General features: G+C 42.5%; 1 protein-coding gene across 1 annotated transcript in view; it reads right to left on the reverse strand.

Moving 5' to 3' along the window:
• SYT6 (synaptotagmin 6) overlaps positions 1 to 20,856 on the reverse strand; it is an 855,303-nt gene that overhangs the window by 34,572 nt on the left and 799,875 nt on the right. Inside the window, exons 5-6 of the mRNA XM_063955425.1 lie at positions 14,991 to 15,162; positions 3,620 to 3,770 (exon numbers count right to left, since the gene is read on the reverse strand). Of these exons, the coding sequence (XP_063811495.1) occupies positions 3,620 to 3,770; positions 14,991 to 15,162 (323 nt within the window). The remainder of the gene's footprint in view (positions 1 to 3,619; positions 3,771 to 14,990; positions 15,163 to 20,856) is intronic.

Below are 20,856 nucleotides of genomic sequence, written 5' to 3' on the forward strand. Positions count from 1 at the left end.
AATAGATATATCTTCAGATCAATTGATCTGCAGATATATCTATGGACGGATCGGGCAGTGTGTTGTGCATACACACTGCCCGATCCGTCGGGGACTGACGTCATGAACTGGGCGGGCGTGTACACACGCCCGCCCAGTTCAGCTCTCAATCACCGCTGGCCGCCGCAGCATGTGTACGGGCGGTCAGCCGACCGCCCCGTACACACACAGCGACGCGCCAATATATCGGTAGATATATTGGCCGTCAGCTGTGCTGCGCGGCCGACGCGATACGTCTGTGAACGACGGAGTTCACAGTAGAGATGAGCGGATTCGGTTTTACTCGGTTTTACTCGGTTCTCAAAACGGCATCTTATTGGCTATCCAAAACACGTGACATCCGTGAGCCAATAAGATGCCGTTTTGAGAACCGAGTAAAACCGAGTAAAACCGAACCCGCTCATCTCTAGTTCACAGACATATCGGCCGTACACACTGGCCGACGGACCCGCGATATATTGGCCGTTCAAGAGAACGGCCAATATATCGACCAGTGTGTACGGGCCTTTACTCTCCTGGAAGTTCTGTAAATTAGTAAATCTCCCTAAACATTAGGTTGTTGATTACATTTTATGCTGCACATATGCACTGATTAATACTATTAAATCACTTAAATCACTTTCCAAAAAACACTCAGGAATTGTCTTTTTTTTATGTTTTTGTTATGATTAATTAGGTTAATAACATCTATTTATAACATATAATATCTAACAAGATTTATTGAAAAAATGTTTTGTTTCTTTACAAATTTTTTAATGATATCAGACCATCGATGATTAGAACATTGCTACAATTGTGACCTTACATTTTCAGATGGCTGCTGCTCTGTGCAGCCTCTGGTGTACATAAGAAAGATAAGGATGGCCTCTATTACATTTCCTCAAACCAGTGTTTCCAAAATTTGGTTCTCAGGGTCCCCTAATAGTGAATGTTTTCCAAATCTTCTTAGTATCACAGTTGAAATAATTAGTACAATACGTGAATCTTTTAAAATGGGTCAGCCAGGAATGGATACATCTGTGTGCCAACTACGAGATCTGGACTGTTAGGGGGCACTAAGGACTAAATTTGAGCAACACTTCCCTACATTTTTATCACTTCTCTCGAGAACACCTAGGGGAGAGCAGATTGTACTACTGAAGGATTTACAAGTGGAAGGACTATCGATCATAGGGGTATATTCAATTGCTGTCGGATCCATTCCGACATACATTTGTTGGAATGGATCCGACAAGCCTTTATCAGTTGAATGGCCAAATCCGACTGTGGACTTGTGCCTAATCCAACTGTCAGATTTGAGCCTAATCCGACTGCCAGATTTGGCCGGCGTCCATGCTGCTGCTGTCAGCAGCTCCCCATGTGTGAGATCACAGGGAGCTGCTGGATGGAGCCGCACATCACGGCACTCAGCCGTGTAGCCCAGTGTCGGCTGGGGAGCGCTGCATGAAGAGAGATGCCTGGCCGGGGGGACGCCCGTCATAAGGTATCTGCCTGCCCTGCTGCCCCTAGCCCGCCATCCTGGTCCCCATAGCCTGCCGCCCCACTCCCCATAGACCGCCACCCCGCTCCCCCATCTCTTCACCTCAATCTGACTTTTTTTTAAAGTCGCATTGAGATTGTCAGAAACAGGACCAAAACCTGTTGAATTTGGTCCCGAAGTTGAATTCCCCAAGCCGGGGATTGAATAGGTTGGTACCCCTTCCAACCTGAAAAAGTAAAAAACTGCTGTCTTTTCGACAAGATGGCAGTTTCAACAGCAATTGAATATACCCCATAGACATGTAAACACCCAAGTAGCTTTTCCCTTTGCATAATTGATGTTCTGTTACTGAGCACTCTGAGGGGAAGGCATGTGAAATAAGTTGGCCGGACGTTGATAGTTCTGTAAAAAAACAAATGTGCCCTCTAAGTATAGTCCTTTAAATATAGTAAGCATAACATATGGATTTTATTGAAAGTTGTATTGATCTGGGAGTTGGTGTTGAAGGAAACTAAGAGGTTAGGTGCCTGGATATACAGTAAGTACTTTGAACTAATTTCAGTCATGAATTATAATTGACAGTTCAGATCTTGTTGTTTTTAAAAAAAGATAGGTAGCAATTATATTCAAATTCTGCATAAAGATCACATGCAAGAACCTCAGAAGTTAGAAAAAGCAAAGGACTATATAATAAAAACTTCAACCAACCAAAACAGTTCTGACTTATTGTAACATTGCAAACTGAGTTTTTAAATTAAAATCTTTGATGGCTACAGTACTTTTTTCTATGGTACTCTTGTGTGATCTTTTTTCTTAGTTTGTGTGTTTTATTTTTATTCTTTTGCCATATATGTTTAGACATATTTTTTTAGAGGGTTTACCAGCTACATAATTTTGCAATACCATGTGCTGATTTCTATATATTAGTGATTATTGTCTAAATCAGTGGTTTTCAACACCAATTCTCAAGTACTCACAACAGGATATGTTTTCAGGATTAATGTCTGTGGTAACAATTGGGATAATTACTGACCCCGCAAAATAGATTAAGCCACCTGTGCATGATTAAGGAAATCCAAAACACATGACCTGTTGGAGTACTTCAGGATTGGAGTAGATAAATACTGGTGTAAATAACCACAACTTTAAACTTTTTTATATAACCTTATCACAAGAAAAGCAATTTGGAAGTGTGCATTTGAATTACCTGTCCTAAATACTGTATTACAGTAGATGCTAAATTACATTTTATGGTGTACATATACGCACTGATTTATACTATTAACCACTTAACTGGCTATTTTTTCCAAAAAACACTAAGAAATTGTTTTTTTTTAATGATTAAATTAGGTTAAGAACATCTATTTAAAAAATATCCAACACGATTTTTTTTTTTAAAGTTTTCACATTTTTTTAATGAACATTGGTTATACATCAATGGTCTTGATATTAGACCATCGATGATCAGAACATCGTTACCATTGCGACCTTTCATTTTCAGATGGTTGCTGCTCTCTGCAGCCTCTGGTGTACCCAAGGAAGATAAGGACAGCTTCTATTACATTCCCCAGGGGCTGATAATGTCTTCAGAAGGGTGCCGCTGGGCTGCCAAATCAGTAGTGATTGGCAGCACGGCAGGCACTGGGTGAGGAAACTAGGAAGCATAGGGCCCAGGAGGTCCCTCTGTGAGTATTAGCCTCCAGCAGTCACACAGCGGGTGTTTCTGACTGGTTGCATCAAATGCGACCATGTCAGGGAAAGCCCAGCCTGGTGTCATCACATCTAACATGACCATGCCAGGTAAGTGAGTAAAAGCAAATTTGACATTATGAAAAACTATATTTCAGTTAACATCTATAGTGCCAAACTGTTGGGCGTGAGAAAGATAGGCACAATGGCATTTAAGTGATATGTGTTAAGAGCTTCCATCACTGAAACAGAGAACCATTTGTGTATGCTCAAATATATCTTCTTGTAAGATAAATGTAATTTTCTGCTAGCCTTGTTTTCACAGGGTTACTGTAATACCTTGTATGCAACTTATATACATGTAAAATGCTTAAAAACAACAAATTTTGATGTAATATAAAGCTCACAAACCTCTTTAAATGACTTCTTCATTTCCACCAATGAATGCCAGTGTGTTATAGGCTTTCGTGGGTATGCCAGCATTTCATTCCAATGGTCTCTTCCAAGACCTTCTGTGGTATTACCTACCCGACACACTCCAATAATCTCATTATGCCCAACCCTGAATAAAATAGACCACAAAAAAGATTTTGGCAAAACATTTTTGGAACTTATCAAATTGGGATGTAGGAATTGATGTATCAAGCAGAGAAAAGAGTAGAAAAGTGGACCAATGGAGAAGTTGCCCATAGCGTACCAATCAGCTTTGACGTAGCATTTATCAAGTACATTATATAAAATGACAGGTAGCAGCTGATTGGTTTCTATAGGAAACTTCTCCACTGGTCCACTTCTATATTTCACTGCTTGATACATCAACCCCTTAGTTACGGTATGTATAATTTTTATCACACTTAGTAATAATGCACATTACTAAGACTTGATATATTATTCCCACAAAAAGCCATACTTGGGTCACAACTAGCAACATCATCTTTATTAGTTAATTACTACAATGTAAATTTATCTTGTATTTTAGATGTGTTATTTTGATATTGCAACCATTGTTATCAACTGTGTTTATTATACATGCAGATATCATCAGTGTTCAGCTGCTGATAAACTTAGATAAAAAAATAAGAATTTACTCACCGGTAATTCTATTTCTCGTAGTCCGTAGTGGATGCTGGGTACTCCGTAAGGACCATGGGGAATAGACGGGCTCTGCAGGAGACTGGGCACTCTTAAAAGAAAGATTAGGTACTATATCTGGTGTGCACTGGCTCCTCCCTCTATGCCCCTCCTCCAGACCTCAGTTAGGGAAACTGTGCCCGGAAGAGCTGACATTACTAGGAAAGGATTTGGAATCCAGGGTAAGACTCATACCAGCCACACCAATCACACCGTACAACTTGTGATAACTATACCCAGTTAACAGTATGAACAATCGCTGAGCCTCATACAACAGATGGCTCAGAACAATAACCCTATAGTTAAGCAATAACTATATACAAGTATTGCAGAAGTCCACACTTGGGACGGGCTCCCAGCATCCACTACGGACTACGAGAAATAGAATTACCGGTGAGTAAATTCTTATTTTCTCTGACGTCCTAGTGGATGCTGGGTACTCCGTAAGGACCATGGGGATTATACCAAAGCTCCCAAACGGGCGGGAGAGTGCGGATGACTCTGCAGCACCGAATGAGCAAACTCAAGGTTCTCCTCAGCCAGGGTATCAAACTTGTAGAATTTTGCAAACGTGTTTGATCCCGACCAGGTAGCAGCTCGGCAAAGTTGTAAAGCCGAGACCCCTCGGGCAGCCGCCCAAGAAGAGCCCACCTTCCTCGTGGAATGGGCTTTGACTGATTTAGGATGCGGCAGTCCAGCCGCTTAATGTGCAAGTTGGATCGTGCTACAGATCCAGCGAGCAATAGTCTGCTTAGAAGCAGGAGCACCCAGCTTGTTGGGTGCATACAGGATAAACAGCGAGTCAGTTTTTCTGACTCTAGCCGTCCTGGAAACATAGATTTTCAGGGCCCGCATTACATCCAGCAACTTGGAAGCCTCCAAGTCCCGAGTAGCCGCAGGCACCACAATAGGTTGGTTCAAATGAAACGCTGATACCACCTTAGGGAGAAATTGGGGACGAGTCCTCAATTCTGCTCTGTCCATATGGAAGATCAGATAGGGGCTTTTACATAACAAAGCCGCCAATTCTGACACACGCCTAGCCGAAGCCAAGGCCAAAAGCATGACCACTTTCCACGTGAGATATTTCAACTCCACGGTCTGAAGTGGCTCAAACCAATGTGATTTTAGGAAATCCAACACAACGTTGAGATCCCAAGGTGCCAATGGAGGCACAAAAGGAGGCTGAATATGCAGCACTCCCTTAACAAACGTCTGAACTTCAGGCAGTGAAGCCAGTTCTTTTTGAAAGAAAATAGACAGGGCCGAAATCTGGACTTTAATGGATCCCAATTTTAGGCCCATAGTCACTCCTGACTGTAGGAAGTGCAGAAATCGACCCAGCTGAAATTCCTCTGTTGGGGCCTTCATAGTCTCACACCAAGCAACATATTTTCGCCATATGCGGTGATAATGTTTTGCTGTCACATCCTTCCTAGCTTTTATCAGCGTAGGAATGACTTCAACTGGAATGCTCTTTTCCATCAGGATCCGGCTTTCAACCGCCATGCCGTCAAACGCAGCTGCGGTAAGTCTTGGAACAGACAGGGCCCCTGCTGTAGCAGGTCCTGTCTGAGAGGCAGAGGCCAAGGGTCCTCTGAAATCATCTCTTGTAGTTCCGGGTACCAAGTCCTTCTTGGCCAATCCGGAACGATGAGTATAGTTCTTACTCCTCTCTCTCTTATTATCCTCAGTACCTTTGGTATGAGAGGAAGAGGAGGGAACACATAAACTGACTGGTACACCCACGGTGTCACTAGAGCGTCCACAGCTATCGCCTGAGGGTCCCTTGACCTTGAGCAATATCTTTTTAGCTTTTTGTTGAGGCGGGACGCCATCATGTCCACCTGTGGCCTTTCCCAACGATTTACAATCAGCTGGAAGACTTCTGGATGAAGTCCCCACTCTCCCGGGTGGAGGTCGGGCCTGCTGAGGAAGTCTGCTTCCCAGTTGTCCACTCCCGGAATGAACACTGCTGACAGTGCTATCACGTGATTTTCCGCCCATCGGAGAATCCTTGTGGCTTCTGCCATCGCCATCCTGCTTCTTGTGCCGCCCTGTCGGTTTACATGGGCGTGATGTTGTCTGACTGAATCAGCACCGGCTGGTTTTGAAGCAGGGGTTTTGCCTGACTTAGGGCATTGTAAATGGCCCTTAGTTCCAGAATATTTATGTGTAGGGAAGCCTCGTGACTCGACCATTGTCCCTGGAAGTTTCTTCCCTGAGTGACTGCCCCCCAACCTCGGAGGCTTGCATCCGTGGTCACCAGGACCCAGTCCTGTATGCCGAATCTGCGGCCTTCGAGAAGATGAGCACTCTGCAGCCACCACAGCAGAGACACCCTGGCCCTCGGGGACAGGGTGATCAGCCGATGCATCTGAAGATGCGATCTGGACCACTTGTCTAACAGATCCCACTGGAAGATCCTTGCATGGAACCTGCCAAATGGAATTGCCTCGTAAGAAGCTACCATCTTTCCCAGGACTCGCGTGCAGTGATGCACCGACACCTGTTTTGGTTTTAGGAGGTCTCTGACCAGAGATGACAACTCCTTGGCCTTCTCCTCCGGGAGAAACACCTTCTTCTGTACTGTGTCCAGAATCATACCCAGGAACAGCAGACGCGTCGTAGGAACCAGCTGCGACTTTGGGATATTCAGAATCCGGCCGTGCTGTTGTAGCACTTCCTGAGATAGTGCTACTCTGACCAACAACTGCTCCCTGGACCTCGCCTTTATAAGGAGATCGTCCAAGTACGGGATAATTATAACTCCCTTCTTCCGAAGGAGTATCATCATTTCGGCCATTACTTTGGTAAATACCCTCGGTGCAGTGGACAGACCAAACGGCAACGTCTGGAATTGGTAATGGCAGTCCTGTACCACAAACCTGAGGTACACCTGGTGAGGTGGGTAAATGGGGACATGTAGGTAAGCATCCTTGATGTCCAGTGGTACCATGTAATCCCCCTCTTCCAGGCTTGCAATAACCGCCCTGAGCGATTCCATTGTGAACTTGAACTTCCTTATATAAGTGTTCAAGGATTTCAAATTTACAATGGGTCTCACCGAACCGTCTGTTTCGGTACCACAAACATTGTGGAATAGTAACCCCATCCCTGTTGAAGGAGGGGAACTTTGATTATCACCTGCTGGAGGTACAGCTTGTGAATTGCCACCAGTACTTCCTCCCTTTCCTGGTGAGTAGCTGGCAAGGCTGATTTGAGGTAACGGCGACGGGGAGACGTCTCGAACTCCAGCTTGTATCCCTGAGATACCACTTGTAGAACCCAGAGATCCACCTGTGAGCGAACCCACTGGTCGCTGAAGATCCGGAGACGGGCCCCCACCGCACCTGGCTCCACATGTGGAGCCCCAGCGTCATGCAGTGGACTTAGTGGAAGCAGGGGAGGATTTTTGTTCTTGGGAACTGGCTGTATGGTGCAGCTTTTTCCCTCTACCCCTGCCTCTGGGCAGAAAAGACGCGCCTCTAACCCGCTTGCCTTTCTGAGGCCGAAAGGACTGTACTTGATAATACGGTGCTTTCTTAGGCTGTGAGGGAACCTGAGGTAAAAAAGTCGACTTCCCAGCTGTTGCTGTGGATACGAGGTCCGAAAGACCATCCCCAAACAATTCCTCACCCTTATAAGGCAAAATTTCCATGTGCCTTTTAGAATCAGCATCACCTGTCCACTGCCGAGTCCATAATACTCTCCTGGCAGAAATGGACATTGCATTAATTCTAGATGCCAGCCGGCAAATGTCCCTCTGTGCATCTCTCATATATAAGACTACGTATTTAATATGCTCTATGGTTAGCAATATAGTGTCCCTGTCAAGGGAATCAATGTTATCAGACAGGGAATCAGACCACGCTGCTGCAGCACTACACATCCATGCTGAAGCAATAGCAGGTCTCAGTATAGTACCTGAGTGTGTATACACAGACTTCAGGATAGCCTCCTGCTTTCTATCTGCAGGCTCCTTTAAGGCGGCCGTATCCTGAGAAGGCAGTGCCACTTTTTTCGATAAGCGTGTGAGCGCCTTGTCCACCTTAGGGGATGTCTCCCAGCGTAACCTATCCGTTGGCGGGAAAGGGTACGCCATTAGTAACCGCTTAGAAATTACTAGTTTCTTATCTGGGGAACCCCACGCTTCTTCACACAATTCATTTAACTCATCAGATGGGGGAAAAGTCACTGGCTGCTTTTTCTCCCCAAACATAATACCCTTTTTTGTGGTAACCGGGTTAATGTCAGAAATGTGCAACACATTTTTCATTGCCGTAATCATGCATCGGATGGCCCTAGTGGATTGTATATTTGTCTCATCCTCGTCGACACTGGAGTCAGACTCCGTGTCAACATCTGTGTCTGCCATCTGAGGTAGCGGGCGTTTTTGAGCCCCTGACGGCCTCTGAGATGCCTGGGCAGGTGCGGGCTGAGATGCCGGCTGTCCCAAAGCTGCGTCATCGAACCTTTTATGCAAGGAGTTGACACTGTCGGTTAATACCTTCCACATATCCATCCACTCAGGTGTCGGCCCCGCAGGGTGTGACATCACACTTATCGGCACCTGATCTGCCTCCACGTAAGCGTCCTTATCAAACATGTCGACACAGCCGTACCGACACACCGCACACACACACAGGGAATGCTCTGACTGAGGACAGGACCCCACAAAGTCCTTTGGGGAGACAGAGAGATAGTATGCCAGCACACACCAGAGCGCTATATAACAGAGGGATATACACTACACACAAAGTGAATTTTCCCCCTATAGCTGCTTATATCACAATTTGCGCCTAAATTTATGTGCCCCCCCTCTCTTTTTTACCCTTTCTGTAGTGTATACTGCAGGGGAGAGCCTGGGGAGCATCCTTCCAGCAGAGCTGTGTAGAGAAAATGGCGCTGGCTGTGCTGAGGAAGATAGCCACGTCCCTTCAACGGCGGGCTTCTCCCGCTTTTTATAACGTTAATGGCGGGGGTTTCTGCACATATACAGTGTTAAACACTGTATTATGTGCTTTTTATTGCCAAAAGGTATATTAATTGCAGCCCAGGGCGCCCCCCCCAGCGCCCTGCACCCACCAGTGACCGGTGCGTGTGGTGTGCTGTGGGAGCAATGGCGCACAGCTGCAGTGCTGTGCGCTACCTTATTGAAGACCGAAGTCTTCAGCCGCCAATTTCTTCCATCTTCTGGCTCTGCAAGGGGGACGGCGGCGCGGCTCCGGGAACGGACGATCGAGGTCGGGCCCTGTGTTTGATCCCTCTTGAGCTAATGGTGTCCAGTAGCCTAGAAGCACAAGCTAGCTGCAAGCAGGTAGGTTTGCTTCTCTCCCCTAAGTCCCACGTAGCAGTGAGTCTTTTGCCAGCAGATCTCACTGAAAATAAAAAACCTAACAAATACTTTCTTTCTAGGAAGCTCAGGAGAGCCCCTAGAGTGCATCCAGCTCTGGCCGGGCACAGATTCTAACTGAGGTCTGGAGGAGGGGCATAGAGGGAGGAGCCAGTGCACACCAGATATAGTACCTAATCTTTCTTTTAAGAGTGCCCAGTCTCCTGCGGAGCCCTTCTATTCCCCATGGTCCTTACGGAGTACCCAGCATCCACTAGGACGTCAGAGAAAAGAAGTTAGCTAGGGGGTGCTATAAAAGAAGAATGCTCCTTTTCTTTGAAAGCAGCATGTTAAAATTGCAGCCTGTGTTTGATCATGATAATACAGAAATAAAGAGTTCCTATTTGATTATACTTTCTGCTGCTCCTACACAGCTTATCTGTTAATAAGTTCTGAGCCCAGGACTAAAGAAAGAAAAGTTGTAAAAGAACCACTGTGAAAAAAAAGACAGCCCAGAGGAAATTGCTGCTGCTACCATTGTTTCAAGTTCACAGTGATGAGTCTGGCTAACCAGAACTATCAGACATGGAAATTTAAAGTAAAGACGCTGCTCATAAGAGGAGTTTTGTGGAAATATATAAAAGAGCCTAAGCCTGACTCACAGAGGAATGGACTAGTAAAGAACAGAAAGCCAAGAGTACAGTAGCTCTCAGTGTACTGTAGATGATGATCAGATTGTTCATACTGTAATTGTATCTGTGACATTGCAAGAGAAATGTGGGATGTGCTGCAGAAAGTGCATAAGAAAGCTAACTTTAACAATAAGATGTGTTTAATAAGAAAGTGAACAGCTTAAAGGCTATCATATGCAGAATTATATTAGATATATGCTAGAAATAATAGAGCCCCTGTGCTACATAGGAGAAGAAATAAAATACTTTCATATATCAGTCCTGCTACTTAGTGGTCTCCCCGACAGCTATGGGATACTTGTAACAGCACTTCATGCTAGATCAGATGATGAACTGACATTGTGGATGAATTAAATCAGAAGATAGAAAGTGCAAATAAGTATAATACAGCAGTGAGTGTTCAACTCGGTATTATAAGAAGCACTAGCCCAAGAGCATAAATGTGAATGTTTTGTGTATAAGAAACAAAGGGGTCTATTTACTAAGCCTTGGATGGAGATAAAGTCGCTGGAGATAAAGTACCAGCCAATCAGCTCCTGTCAGTTTTCAAACACAGCCTGTAACATGACAGTTTGGAGCCGATTGGCTGGTATTTTATCTCCAGCTACTTTATCTCCACCCAAGGCTTAGTAAATAGACCCCCAAGTCACTGAAAGGCAAATTACAGAGTTTGAAAGCTTGAATAAATCAGCTAAAGAAACAAGATGCATAGCAAAAACCAAAGCATGCTATAAAGAAGCTGGACAATACTTCTAATGCTGAATGTAATTCAATACAAGCAGTCACATTGATAAATGCTTAGTGTATTGACTCAGGAGCTGTAAGTCATATGACAAATGATAACAATTTCTTTAATCAAACCAATGTAATTCAGAAAGAATAGTCACAGTTAATGGTCATTATATGGTCTACAAAGGAATAGGAGATATTTACTGTCCAGTCTCTCCAACATTTACCAGAAAGATGCTTATGAAGAATGTTTTATACAGTATGTGCCTAATTTTTACACCATTCTGTTGTCTGTGAAAAAGCTTCCCAAGCAAGATCATGTTGGGATATTTAAAGGCGATAAATGCATTATTATAAATGGTAGACACACACTTGTAGAGGGAAAAATCACAAATCAACTGTATTAGTTGATTTAATTTAATCAAGGATTTCACCTGGATACCTTTGTGATTCTCTATATCTACAGTATAATAGAACTCATGTGATGACTCTATTGGATTTTTGCTATGTATAAGCTTTCCTACTTTGACTACAAATTTTATGTTAATATTAATACCAAACAATATTATGACTAATGTATGCCATTTATTTGTTTTGATTTATTCTGTATTGTTTACTTTTGCAATAAATCTTATGTTGGGTACACACTTGCAGATATATTGGCCATTCAATTGATCGGTCGATATATTCTTTTCTTAACCGATTGGTAGATGTGTATAAACAATATGTCGGTGAACAATGTCGTTCACAGACATATTGAATCGGCTCTGCTGTACAGACGATGACTAATATCTACAGATATATTGGTGCATTGTTCTGTGTGTATGGACGACCCACCAATGCGCGATAGATTGGCCGTTCAGCACATCACCGGGGTGGGAGGAGTTATTCAGATCCACTTTCTGGAGTCCACGTGGGAGCTACAGCAGCCAGGAGTCCTGAGATTCCTGGTTATAGTGAGATTTGTAAGGAGGAGGTGTGGGGAAGAAGGTGCGTGGGCAAAAATGCTTTGCCCTTGTCAACTGTGTGGGAGGGGGAGGGGGAGACCGACCAGCACCTATTGGTGCCTTCGCCCATGTGCCCTGAGGGGTTTTGTGAAAGCAAGCCTGTTCTGTGCGCTAGTTATATATTAGGTATACAGTATATTGGTGGTCATTCCAAGTTGTTCGCTCGCCGATTTTCGCATTGCAGCGATCAAGTGAAAAAACGGCAAAAATGCGCATGCGCATGGTACGCAGCGCGCATGCGCTAAGTACTTTTACCCCAAACTTTGTAGATTTACACAAGGTCGAGCGACGTTTTTTCATCGCTCGAGTGATCGTAGTGTGATTGACAGGAAGTGGGTGTTTCTGGGCGGAAACTGGCCGTTTTCAGGGAGTGTGCTAAAAAATGCAGGCGTGCCAGGTAAAAACGCAGGAGTGGCTGGAGAAACGGGGGAGTGGCTGGGCGAACGTCAAACCAGGAACTAAACGGACTGAGGTGATCGCAATCTAGGAGTATGTCTGGAGCTACTCAGAAACTGCAGGAAATTATTTAGTAGCAGTTCTGCTAATCTTTTGTTCGCTATTCTGCTAAGCTACAGTAAGATACACTCCCAGAGGGCGGCGGCCTAGCATTTGCAATGCTGCTAAAAGCAGCTAGCGAGCAAACAACTCGGAATGACCACCTTTAACTCCTCAGATACATAAAGGATTGCAGGAGGCAAAGTAAGCAAAATAGTGGGAGACAGAGGGAAGCGAGAGAGAGACAGTGGCAGATGGAGGGAGAAAGAGAGAGACAGTGGGAGACGAAGGGAGCGAGAAAGACAGTGGGAGACAAAGGGAGTGAGAGAGACAGTGGGAGACAAAGGGAGTGAGAGAGACAGATGGAGAGAGAGAGAGTGGGAAATGAAGGGAGCGAGAGAGACAGTCAGAGATGGAAAGAGACAGTGGGAAATGAAGGGAGTGAGAGAGACAATGGGAGATGGAGGCCAGCCCATTATATAAATTTGCTGGAATATTTTGCATATTTCACGACAATGATCTGCAAGTGTGTACAAAGGAAAGATTAATTTGCTAATGTCCTCAACAACAGATATATCTTTAGATGACAGTGGTGGTTGGTCAGTGTGTACCATATGCAGATCAGTTGATCTGCAGATATATCTTTAGGTGTATACATAGCTTTAGTTGTTACTGTATTTGCATTGGTCTTTATACTGTATACTTATATTTATTAAATTATGTCAGTGCATTTTCCTTTTAATAGTCAGACAATAGAAGGTATATATCAAGCCTTGGTAAGAATTAAAGTAGAGAGAAATAAAGTACCAACCAATCAGCTTTTCAACCAATCAGAATTTCAGGAGCTGTCTGGTTGGTACTTTATCTCTCTCCACTTTATCTCTCTTCAAGACTTGATACATCTTCCCCATGACATGGATGCATCCACTAGTGCACAGTTGCACTTTAAGAATGTCCATGTGGTAAGGAATATAGACTGTAAACTCCAATGGAGCAGGGACTGATGCGAATGACTAAAACATTCTCTAAAGTGATGCATAATAAGTGTGCTCTATATAAATAGCAGTTAATAAAGAAGTAAATAAGAATAGCTGCCAGCAAATGAGAGTAACACTAATGAAAATAAGGTAACTAGACTATTTGGTGCTCTGTGTCAGAGAGAGAATTGGCGTCACAGGCAATGGGTTTGAGTCCCGGGTATGTCAACATCTTGAAATGTAATAAAGAACAGTGTGACTGAATAACAAAGAGCTCTCAAGTTGAGTTCATGAATGTTGTATAGGTATTAGTGACAGGAGGGGTGAGGATAGGAGACACGGGTGGTCAGGAAATGCTGGGCTTCAAAAAGGGGGTAAGCTGCAAGTGAAAGTAATTAAAACTGATGGGGAGCTCTGCCAGCATGGCCACAAAGTGGTTAGCATGGAGTTATTTTGGGAAGACCTATATTAGCATGTGTACTTGGTACCATTGCTTCAACAAATGGCAGTATGAGGATAAATTAATATATCATCTTATACTATATACAGTCACTTTACTGACAGGTAGTGCCATTTCTTGGGCCGGGCGAGCCATGTGATTGCCAGGGGTGCCGTGGCCACGACAACTGCATGTTACATTATTCCATCTGGAATACTATTGAAAATGTCCCTCCCAAAAATGGCCGCTGCCTCATAGAAGACAGTTTTTAAGAATATTAGAGGAAGCAGCGGCCATTTTGAGAAAGTAGTTTTCAATAGTTTGAACTGGGAGCAGACACAGACAGCGCCTGTTGACTGCAGAGAGCGGCAGCGGTGGGGGATCCCCTGACAACGAGCAGAACCCCTTGACAATGAACAGAACCCCTTGACAATTAGCAGGTTCTGTGGTATTACATTAGGGGCATAATATAGTGACAGGGGCATGTGGGGGCATAATATGATGTCAGGGGCATTACAGTGGGCACACAATATGGTGAGATGGGCATATGGGGACATTGCATTAGGGGCATAATATGGTATCAGGGACATTGCAGTGGGGGCATCATACGGTGTAAGGGACACTATGTCAGGGAAAAGTAGCCTTTTCCTGCAAGACCACGCCAATTGCCGTAAAGCAACGCCCATTACAGCAGTTCCACACATCTGTTATATGTATTTGGGGGGGGGGGGCATTTTTTTTGTGTTTGCACTGAGAGTGAAATTGTCTAGAAACGGCCCTGTTGACAGTTGCTGCCAACAGCGCCCCATACTCTGCAGCGTTGCATTGGCACACTCCGCACACACCTAGTTAAGACCATGAGTTCAGGAGATGCAAGTCAGTTGCTTTCAAACTTATTATTGCTTAACACATATGTTTTGGGGACTCACAATTTTGAATCAGATAGAAACTCATGATAAATAGGCTGATCATTTTACCTATCATAGTCCATAATTGAGATTAAGAGGCTGACTTGGTCCATACTCTCTGGGGGGATATCAAAGATGATAGCCTCATTATATGTTGGGTTCAATGTATTCTTTTTAATGGTTGTTTTCTTCTTTTTCAGCCTGCGCCCATCACAAAGCAGTGACACCTTCACATATGGATCTGTAAGGAGAAATGTAGACATTTGTCAACTTTCTTTGAGACCCCGAGTGCAAAATCAGTAATTGGTATGCTAGTTTGTAAACTGCTTCTCCATTGACACAAGCCTAACAGCAGATCACATTTTCTGGAGCTATGGCTAATTAAGGAGCACTGAAAGCTGGAGCACTGAAGGGAAGCTCTGCCAGCATGGCCACAAAGTGGTTAGCATGGAGTTATTTTGGGAAGACCTTCAGCTCTCCTGCACACTTTCCTTCTTGTACAACAGCAGGTTCTACAAAAGCAGAATGCAGCCTAGTTTATAAATTAGAGCCATGTGTACTTGGTACCATTGCTTCAACAAATGGCACAATGAGGATAAATTAATATATCATCTTATACCATATACAGTCACTCTACTGACAGGTCCTCAATAAAACAACATCAGGTAGCCATTGCTTTCCCTCACTGGATGGAATAGCCCCTGAATACATATCAATGTACATACATATTTCTGAAAATCATTTTAAAATATAACTCTTATAAGTATTGTAAAAATACAATGATCTACCATGAGTACAGGTAAAGAGCAGAAAAAGAAGGCAATTTAAAACACATGTACACATTCCCGCAATGTACAATTTCATATCACATCAGATTTCTTATACTATGGGGGGATATTCAATTGTTTGAAAAGTCGGTTGGGTGTCTGTTTTTTTCTGTCTATTAGATAGGAAAAAACAGACACCCAACTGACTTTCCAAACAATTGAATACCCCCCATGCCTGTGTACAATTTGCATTTGTAATTTGAGCTGCTTTTTTAAGTATCTTTGCAGCCTTTTTGTGCTTTGAGAGGATTATCACTTTTATTCATGTACATGTGCAGTACGGGATCCGTATGATAGGTCGACAGTAAAAAGGTCGGCAGTCAACAGGTTGACCTCATATGGTCGACATGGTCAATAGGTTGACATGTAAAAAGTCAACAGTGCTTAAGGATGATGGGTACAAAAGCTTGACAGGTTCAAATGGTCGACATGACAATGGTCGACGCACATATGGTCAACACAAGTTTTTTTTCAACTGTTTCATCATTTACCATCCACGAGGACTATGATTGGGAATAGTAACCTAACGCAGTGATAGTGGAGCAAAGCACCTTGCCCAAAGCGTGGTGAGCAAAGCAGTACACTAATTGGGGTCACATGTGGTTTAACATAGAAAAATACACCCAAAAAAACAATAAAAACTTGTGTCAAACTTTTTTGTGTTGACTATTTCCAGGTCAACCTTTTGACCCTGTGAACCTTTTTTACCTGTCAGCCTTTTGTATTGTCTATTTTTTACATGTCAACCTATTGACCCTGTTGACCTTTTGACCCTGTAGACCTGTTGCTAGTTACCCTAGTTGACCATATGGAGTCGACCTATTGACTGTCTCCGTCATTCTGATTGGCTAATAATCCACACCCGTGCAGTACAGTAATGGGTGTGGAAGTGCAAGTTAACCACAAGACCTTGACCCTGAGCTGCACACATATTTAAGCATACCTCCAACCATCCCGATTTTGGCAAACCAGTCCAGATTTTCAGGCAGTGTCCCGCCAACCCACCCTCGGTGTCTCATTGTGTGGGAGGTTGGACTGTGTCTATTTATATATTGTTGAAATGTGACTAAGCATAATGAAACTATAAATATGGGTGGACTTTCAAACCAATATGCAACTCTAAATAACCCCAGTTAAGAAAATATATGAAATTGGCTCCAAATGTTATATCAAGTTTGAATGAAATGTTTGCAAATGTGATGTACTAATGAAACAGGATAAACTTTTCTTTATTTAAAAAGCAGTAAGAAATATTTTGGACAGCTTGTGTAATGTTTTTTTTTAAAGATAAATTAAGAAAGTGAAATTATAGCATACATTATAATGCCAAGTTTCATGTTTGCTTAAATACACAAATAAAACCCATGATTGTGTCTTTCAAAGTGCTAGCTCCTTTTATACAGGTCTGGATTTTACATTGGTATACAGGACTATAGTTAAGTACAATTCAGAGAGAGGAGTGTGTGCCACTTCTGACTGCTAATGTACAGTAACTGTTATGTAATTATAAGGTGTCCATTCATCATGCACTTTGATCCAAATTACAGTTCATTATCCTATTAGGTGTAATGACTAGCAGATAACACATGTAATTCTGAAAAGGTTTTTATGTCAACGTACACCTTTAATCTGTTATAGTAATATATGTTTAATTAGGAGCATAATTGCATTTTAAAGGTTGTTATTTTAATTGGCTTCAGCAAGACAGATATAGCATTATATCCAAATACAACATGTATACCAATTATCTTGTACTAAAACAAAATAAGTAATTATGGGTACATTGGTTAGATTATATAACTAACATAGCAATATTGTTGCAACCATTTGGGGGGGGGGGGTAAATGTCGCTCTGGTGCAATGGATGTGAACTAGGCCAATAAATACAAATAAATAAATAAATAAATAAATAACTAATGACTGCACTTTATTTGTGTTAGTCTTGACAATGCGGTCAGCATTATATGGGAACATTGCTGATACTGCCGCAGGACCAGTAAGGAAACAGGCACAATGCTGTACAGTATCTGCAGTAGGAACAATATAGGAACCAATTTAGGAAGCTTATGGCGCGTCAGGTATCGGAAATACAATTAGTGGGGAATAAATTGTGATGCAGCTGTCTGGTTGTACAAGGTTTCTATTAATATTCTGTTAACCCGGTTTTATGGCAAGCATCTGTAATTTAGCAGAAAATCAGGATTAATATGGACACACCTGCACCAAAGGACCTAAACATCGATAATGAGATCAGATCTATTATATGCAAATAACTTATGGCAGGTAATAACTCTGTATCACCAAGAAACATTGTTATCTACATGTTATTTAGTCATGATTGCACAAACAATATTTCCCCTTCAGTATACAAGATAACGATTTAGCTCGATTTTCCAAAATTTGGTTTTACTTCCCTGAGTCCAGTAAATTTAAGTAATGAGGGATCGCTCTGGTACAATTGTTTAAAATTTATTGATAGTGGGTGTTCCTCAGAACCCATCCTGATGTTGCGTATATGTTTGGTGACTCTTGTTTTCAATTGTCTTATGACCTTCCCTATATATTGTTTGGGGCAGGGACACTGAAGGATGTAATTGAGTTCTTTGCTGAGACAGGTAAGTCTGTCCTTAATGTTAACTACAGTGTTGTTTGAAGTGGATGTCACTTTATGTTTTGGTTTCATACTTCTACTCCGGTTGGTGGTGCATGCTCAGCAGATGTCGCAATGATAAAAGCCCCCTTCTAATTCTGTCGACGAACTGTTGGCTTTTACTTAGTTACGTGGGGCAATATGTAATTTCTGTCTTGCGTCAGGTGCTTTTCTGAAAATAGCAGTATCTTGAAAATGTCTGAGAGATTGTCATCTTGTAATAAAATCGGCCAGGGTTTGTTAATTATCTTTTTAACTTGATTGCCTTGTCTGGAATATTGCATGATGAAGTATACTGTACATCATTATTGTTGTTGCCATGTTTTGATTTGTGTTTATAATCAAGCAATGCAACTCTGTCTGAATCTCTTACTTTACTGTAAGCATTTTGAATTAGTTTGTCATCGTATTGTTTATCAAAGTTGTAGTCTCAATTTCTGCCCCTGTGTGTCAAAGTTGCTTAATCTGGAACAGTTTTTCATTATCTTTTCAAACTGTCATCCTGTGATGCTGCTCAACCAGCTGGGGTGGTGGCTGCTGGATGCTAGGATGAAGCTGCTGACATCATCTGCTTTATAGAATGTGTTGGTGTGTATTTTGTTGTTGGTGATAAATATATTAAGGGCCAAGAATTCCACCTGTGTTTTGCTATAGTTTGTGGTGAACCGTAGGTTGTGTTAATTCTTATGGATGTAGCTGATGAACTGGTTTAGTGAGTTGAGGTCTCCCTGTCATATAAAAAAAATGTTGGCAATAAATCTTGTTCAGACGATGAGCTTCACTCCAAGCTAGCTGTTGTACCAGATGTACTGGTCCTCCCTATGACTTTGCATAGCTTGATGTGAACCTTGTTCCCATCACTGTGCCTGTTGTTTGGTGATAAAGTTGTCCTAAAACCATACAGGTTTGTATGAAATGGCTGCTTCTTGTAATGAAATCCCTTTGTTCTGGTGTCATATCTGGGTCTGCTGCTAAGTAATTATGGGTACTAGCTATTCCTTGTGTGTGATCTATTATGGTGTATAGTGATGTCACATCACTTGCAACTAACCAAACCTCTTAGTCCAATGTTGCCTTCTTCAATCTGTCAGTAAATGTCAGTACTGTCTCGTAGGTAAGACCTTTGTGTTGTCATAAATGGCTGTAGAAATGTGTCCAAGTACTGGGAAAGGATGAAAGTGAATGAGTTAATATACTGGGTCTGCTGGTTGGATTATGGTGGCTTTTGTGTACTTTTGGAAGTTAATAGAAAACTGGGATGATGGGATGTACAATATCTAGAAATGTGTATTCTTGCAATGTCAGTATCCCAGAATTTAAACCTTCTTTGAAAAGTTATTGTAAGTCTTGTTTGAAGTCTTTTGTTGGGCCTTTGTCTAGTTTTTTTGTATGTTGTAGTGTCTTTGTAGTATCATCTAGTAATCTGTGTACCTCTTTACTATAATCATCCCTGTTGAGTATCACTATTCCCCTCCCTTATCTGTGGGGTTCACAATGATCTCCTTGTTGTTACTAAGGTCTTTTAATGCAGTGTGCTCTGCTTTAGTCATGTTGTTGTGGGTGCGTTTCTATGGTTTATTACAGAGTTGAAAATATGTTGTACCATGTTGGTGAATTAATTGATTTGCTTCCCCATCATTTAGCTGGTGTAAAGGTTTAGGGGAGGTTTGTGTTTGGTGTGCTTATAGATATTATTATCAATCAGATTGTGCTTTGGAATTGGTTTTTGTGCCTGGGAAGTATATTGTCCTTCAGCGTTTGGCTTATTTGCCCCCCCCCCCCCATCCTCTCCTAGTTCTTCCATCTTTCTTTTTGTCTATTTGCTCGATGTTGTCACAGTCCTCGCTCTGAGAGTCAAGCCTTTCTCCTGATCTAAAAATGGTTGACTTGCACATGATGTGGGATTTCGACTATGGAGATCCTTGTGGGTGTCGTCAGTTCCTTCTGACTGGTTGGTTGATCGGTCTGTGTCTGGTAGTTTTAGTAGGCGTGTTGGTTCAATATTACGCTATCCCTGTTCTAACGATTGTCTGGCTACTTTGAAATATAAACCATCCTCTATTTCATGTATGGTGAAGGATGTGTCGTAATCAGTGGTAGTGGTGGAATTTCTGCTGGAGTCTATGGAGTACGGAGAGTGATGGAATGTGTCTGGCTTTGTGGTTTGTAATTTTGTCATATATTCCTGATAAATTAGGTTCAATTTCTCAGACATAGGAATCTTTGGTGGTGGTATTTGTTTGTGATGTCGAGTGGATGGTATTTGGTTGTTTTTATGGGGGTGTGACCTTTGGTGTAATGTTTAATTCCTTTGTTTTGTTTTGTGCTCTGTCTTTTATACCAAATTTGTCCCTTAAGATTGTGTTCTTTTTTGTTGATATGATTTCGTCTTCCCCCTGTTTCAATTTGTTGAAAGTCAAGTTTGTCAATGTACGAAGTTCTTTGTGTGTGTTACCAT

This window comes from Pseudophryne corroboree, chromosome 2, assembly GCF_028390025.1.
Source record: "Pseudophryne corroboree isolate aPseCor3 chromosome 2, aPseCor3.hap2, whole genome shotgun sequence".
Classification (NCBI taxonomy): domain Eukaryota; kingdom Metazoa; phylum Chordata; class Amphibia; order Anura; family Myobatrachidae; genus Pseudophryne; species Pseudophryne corroboree.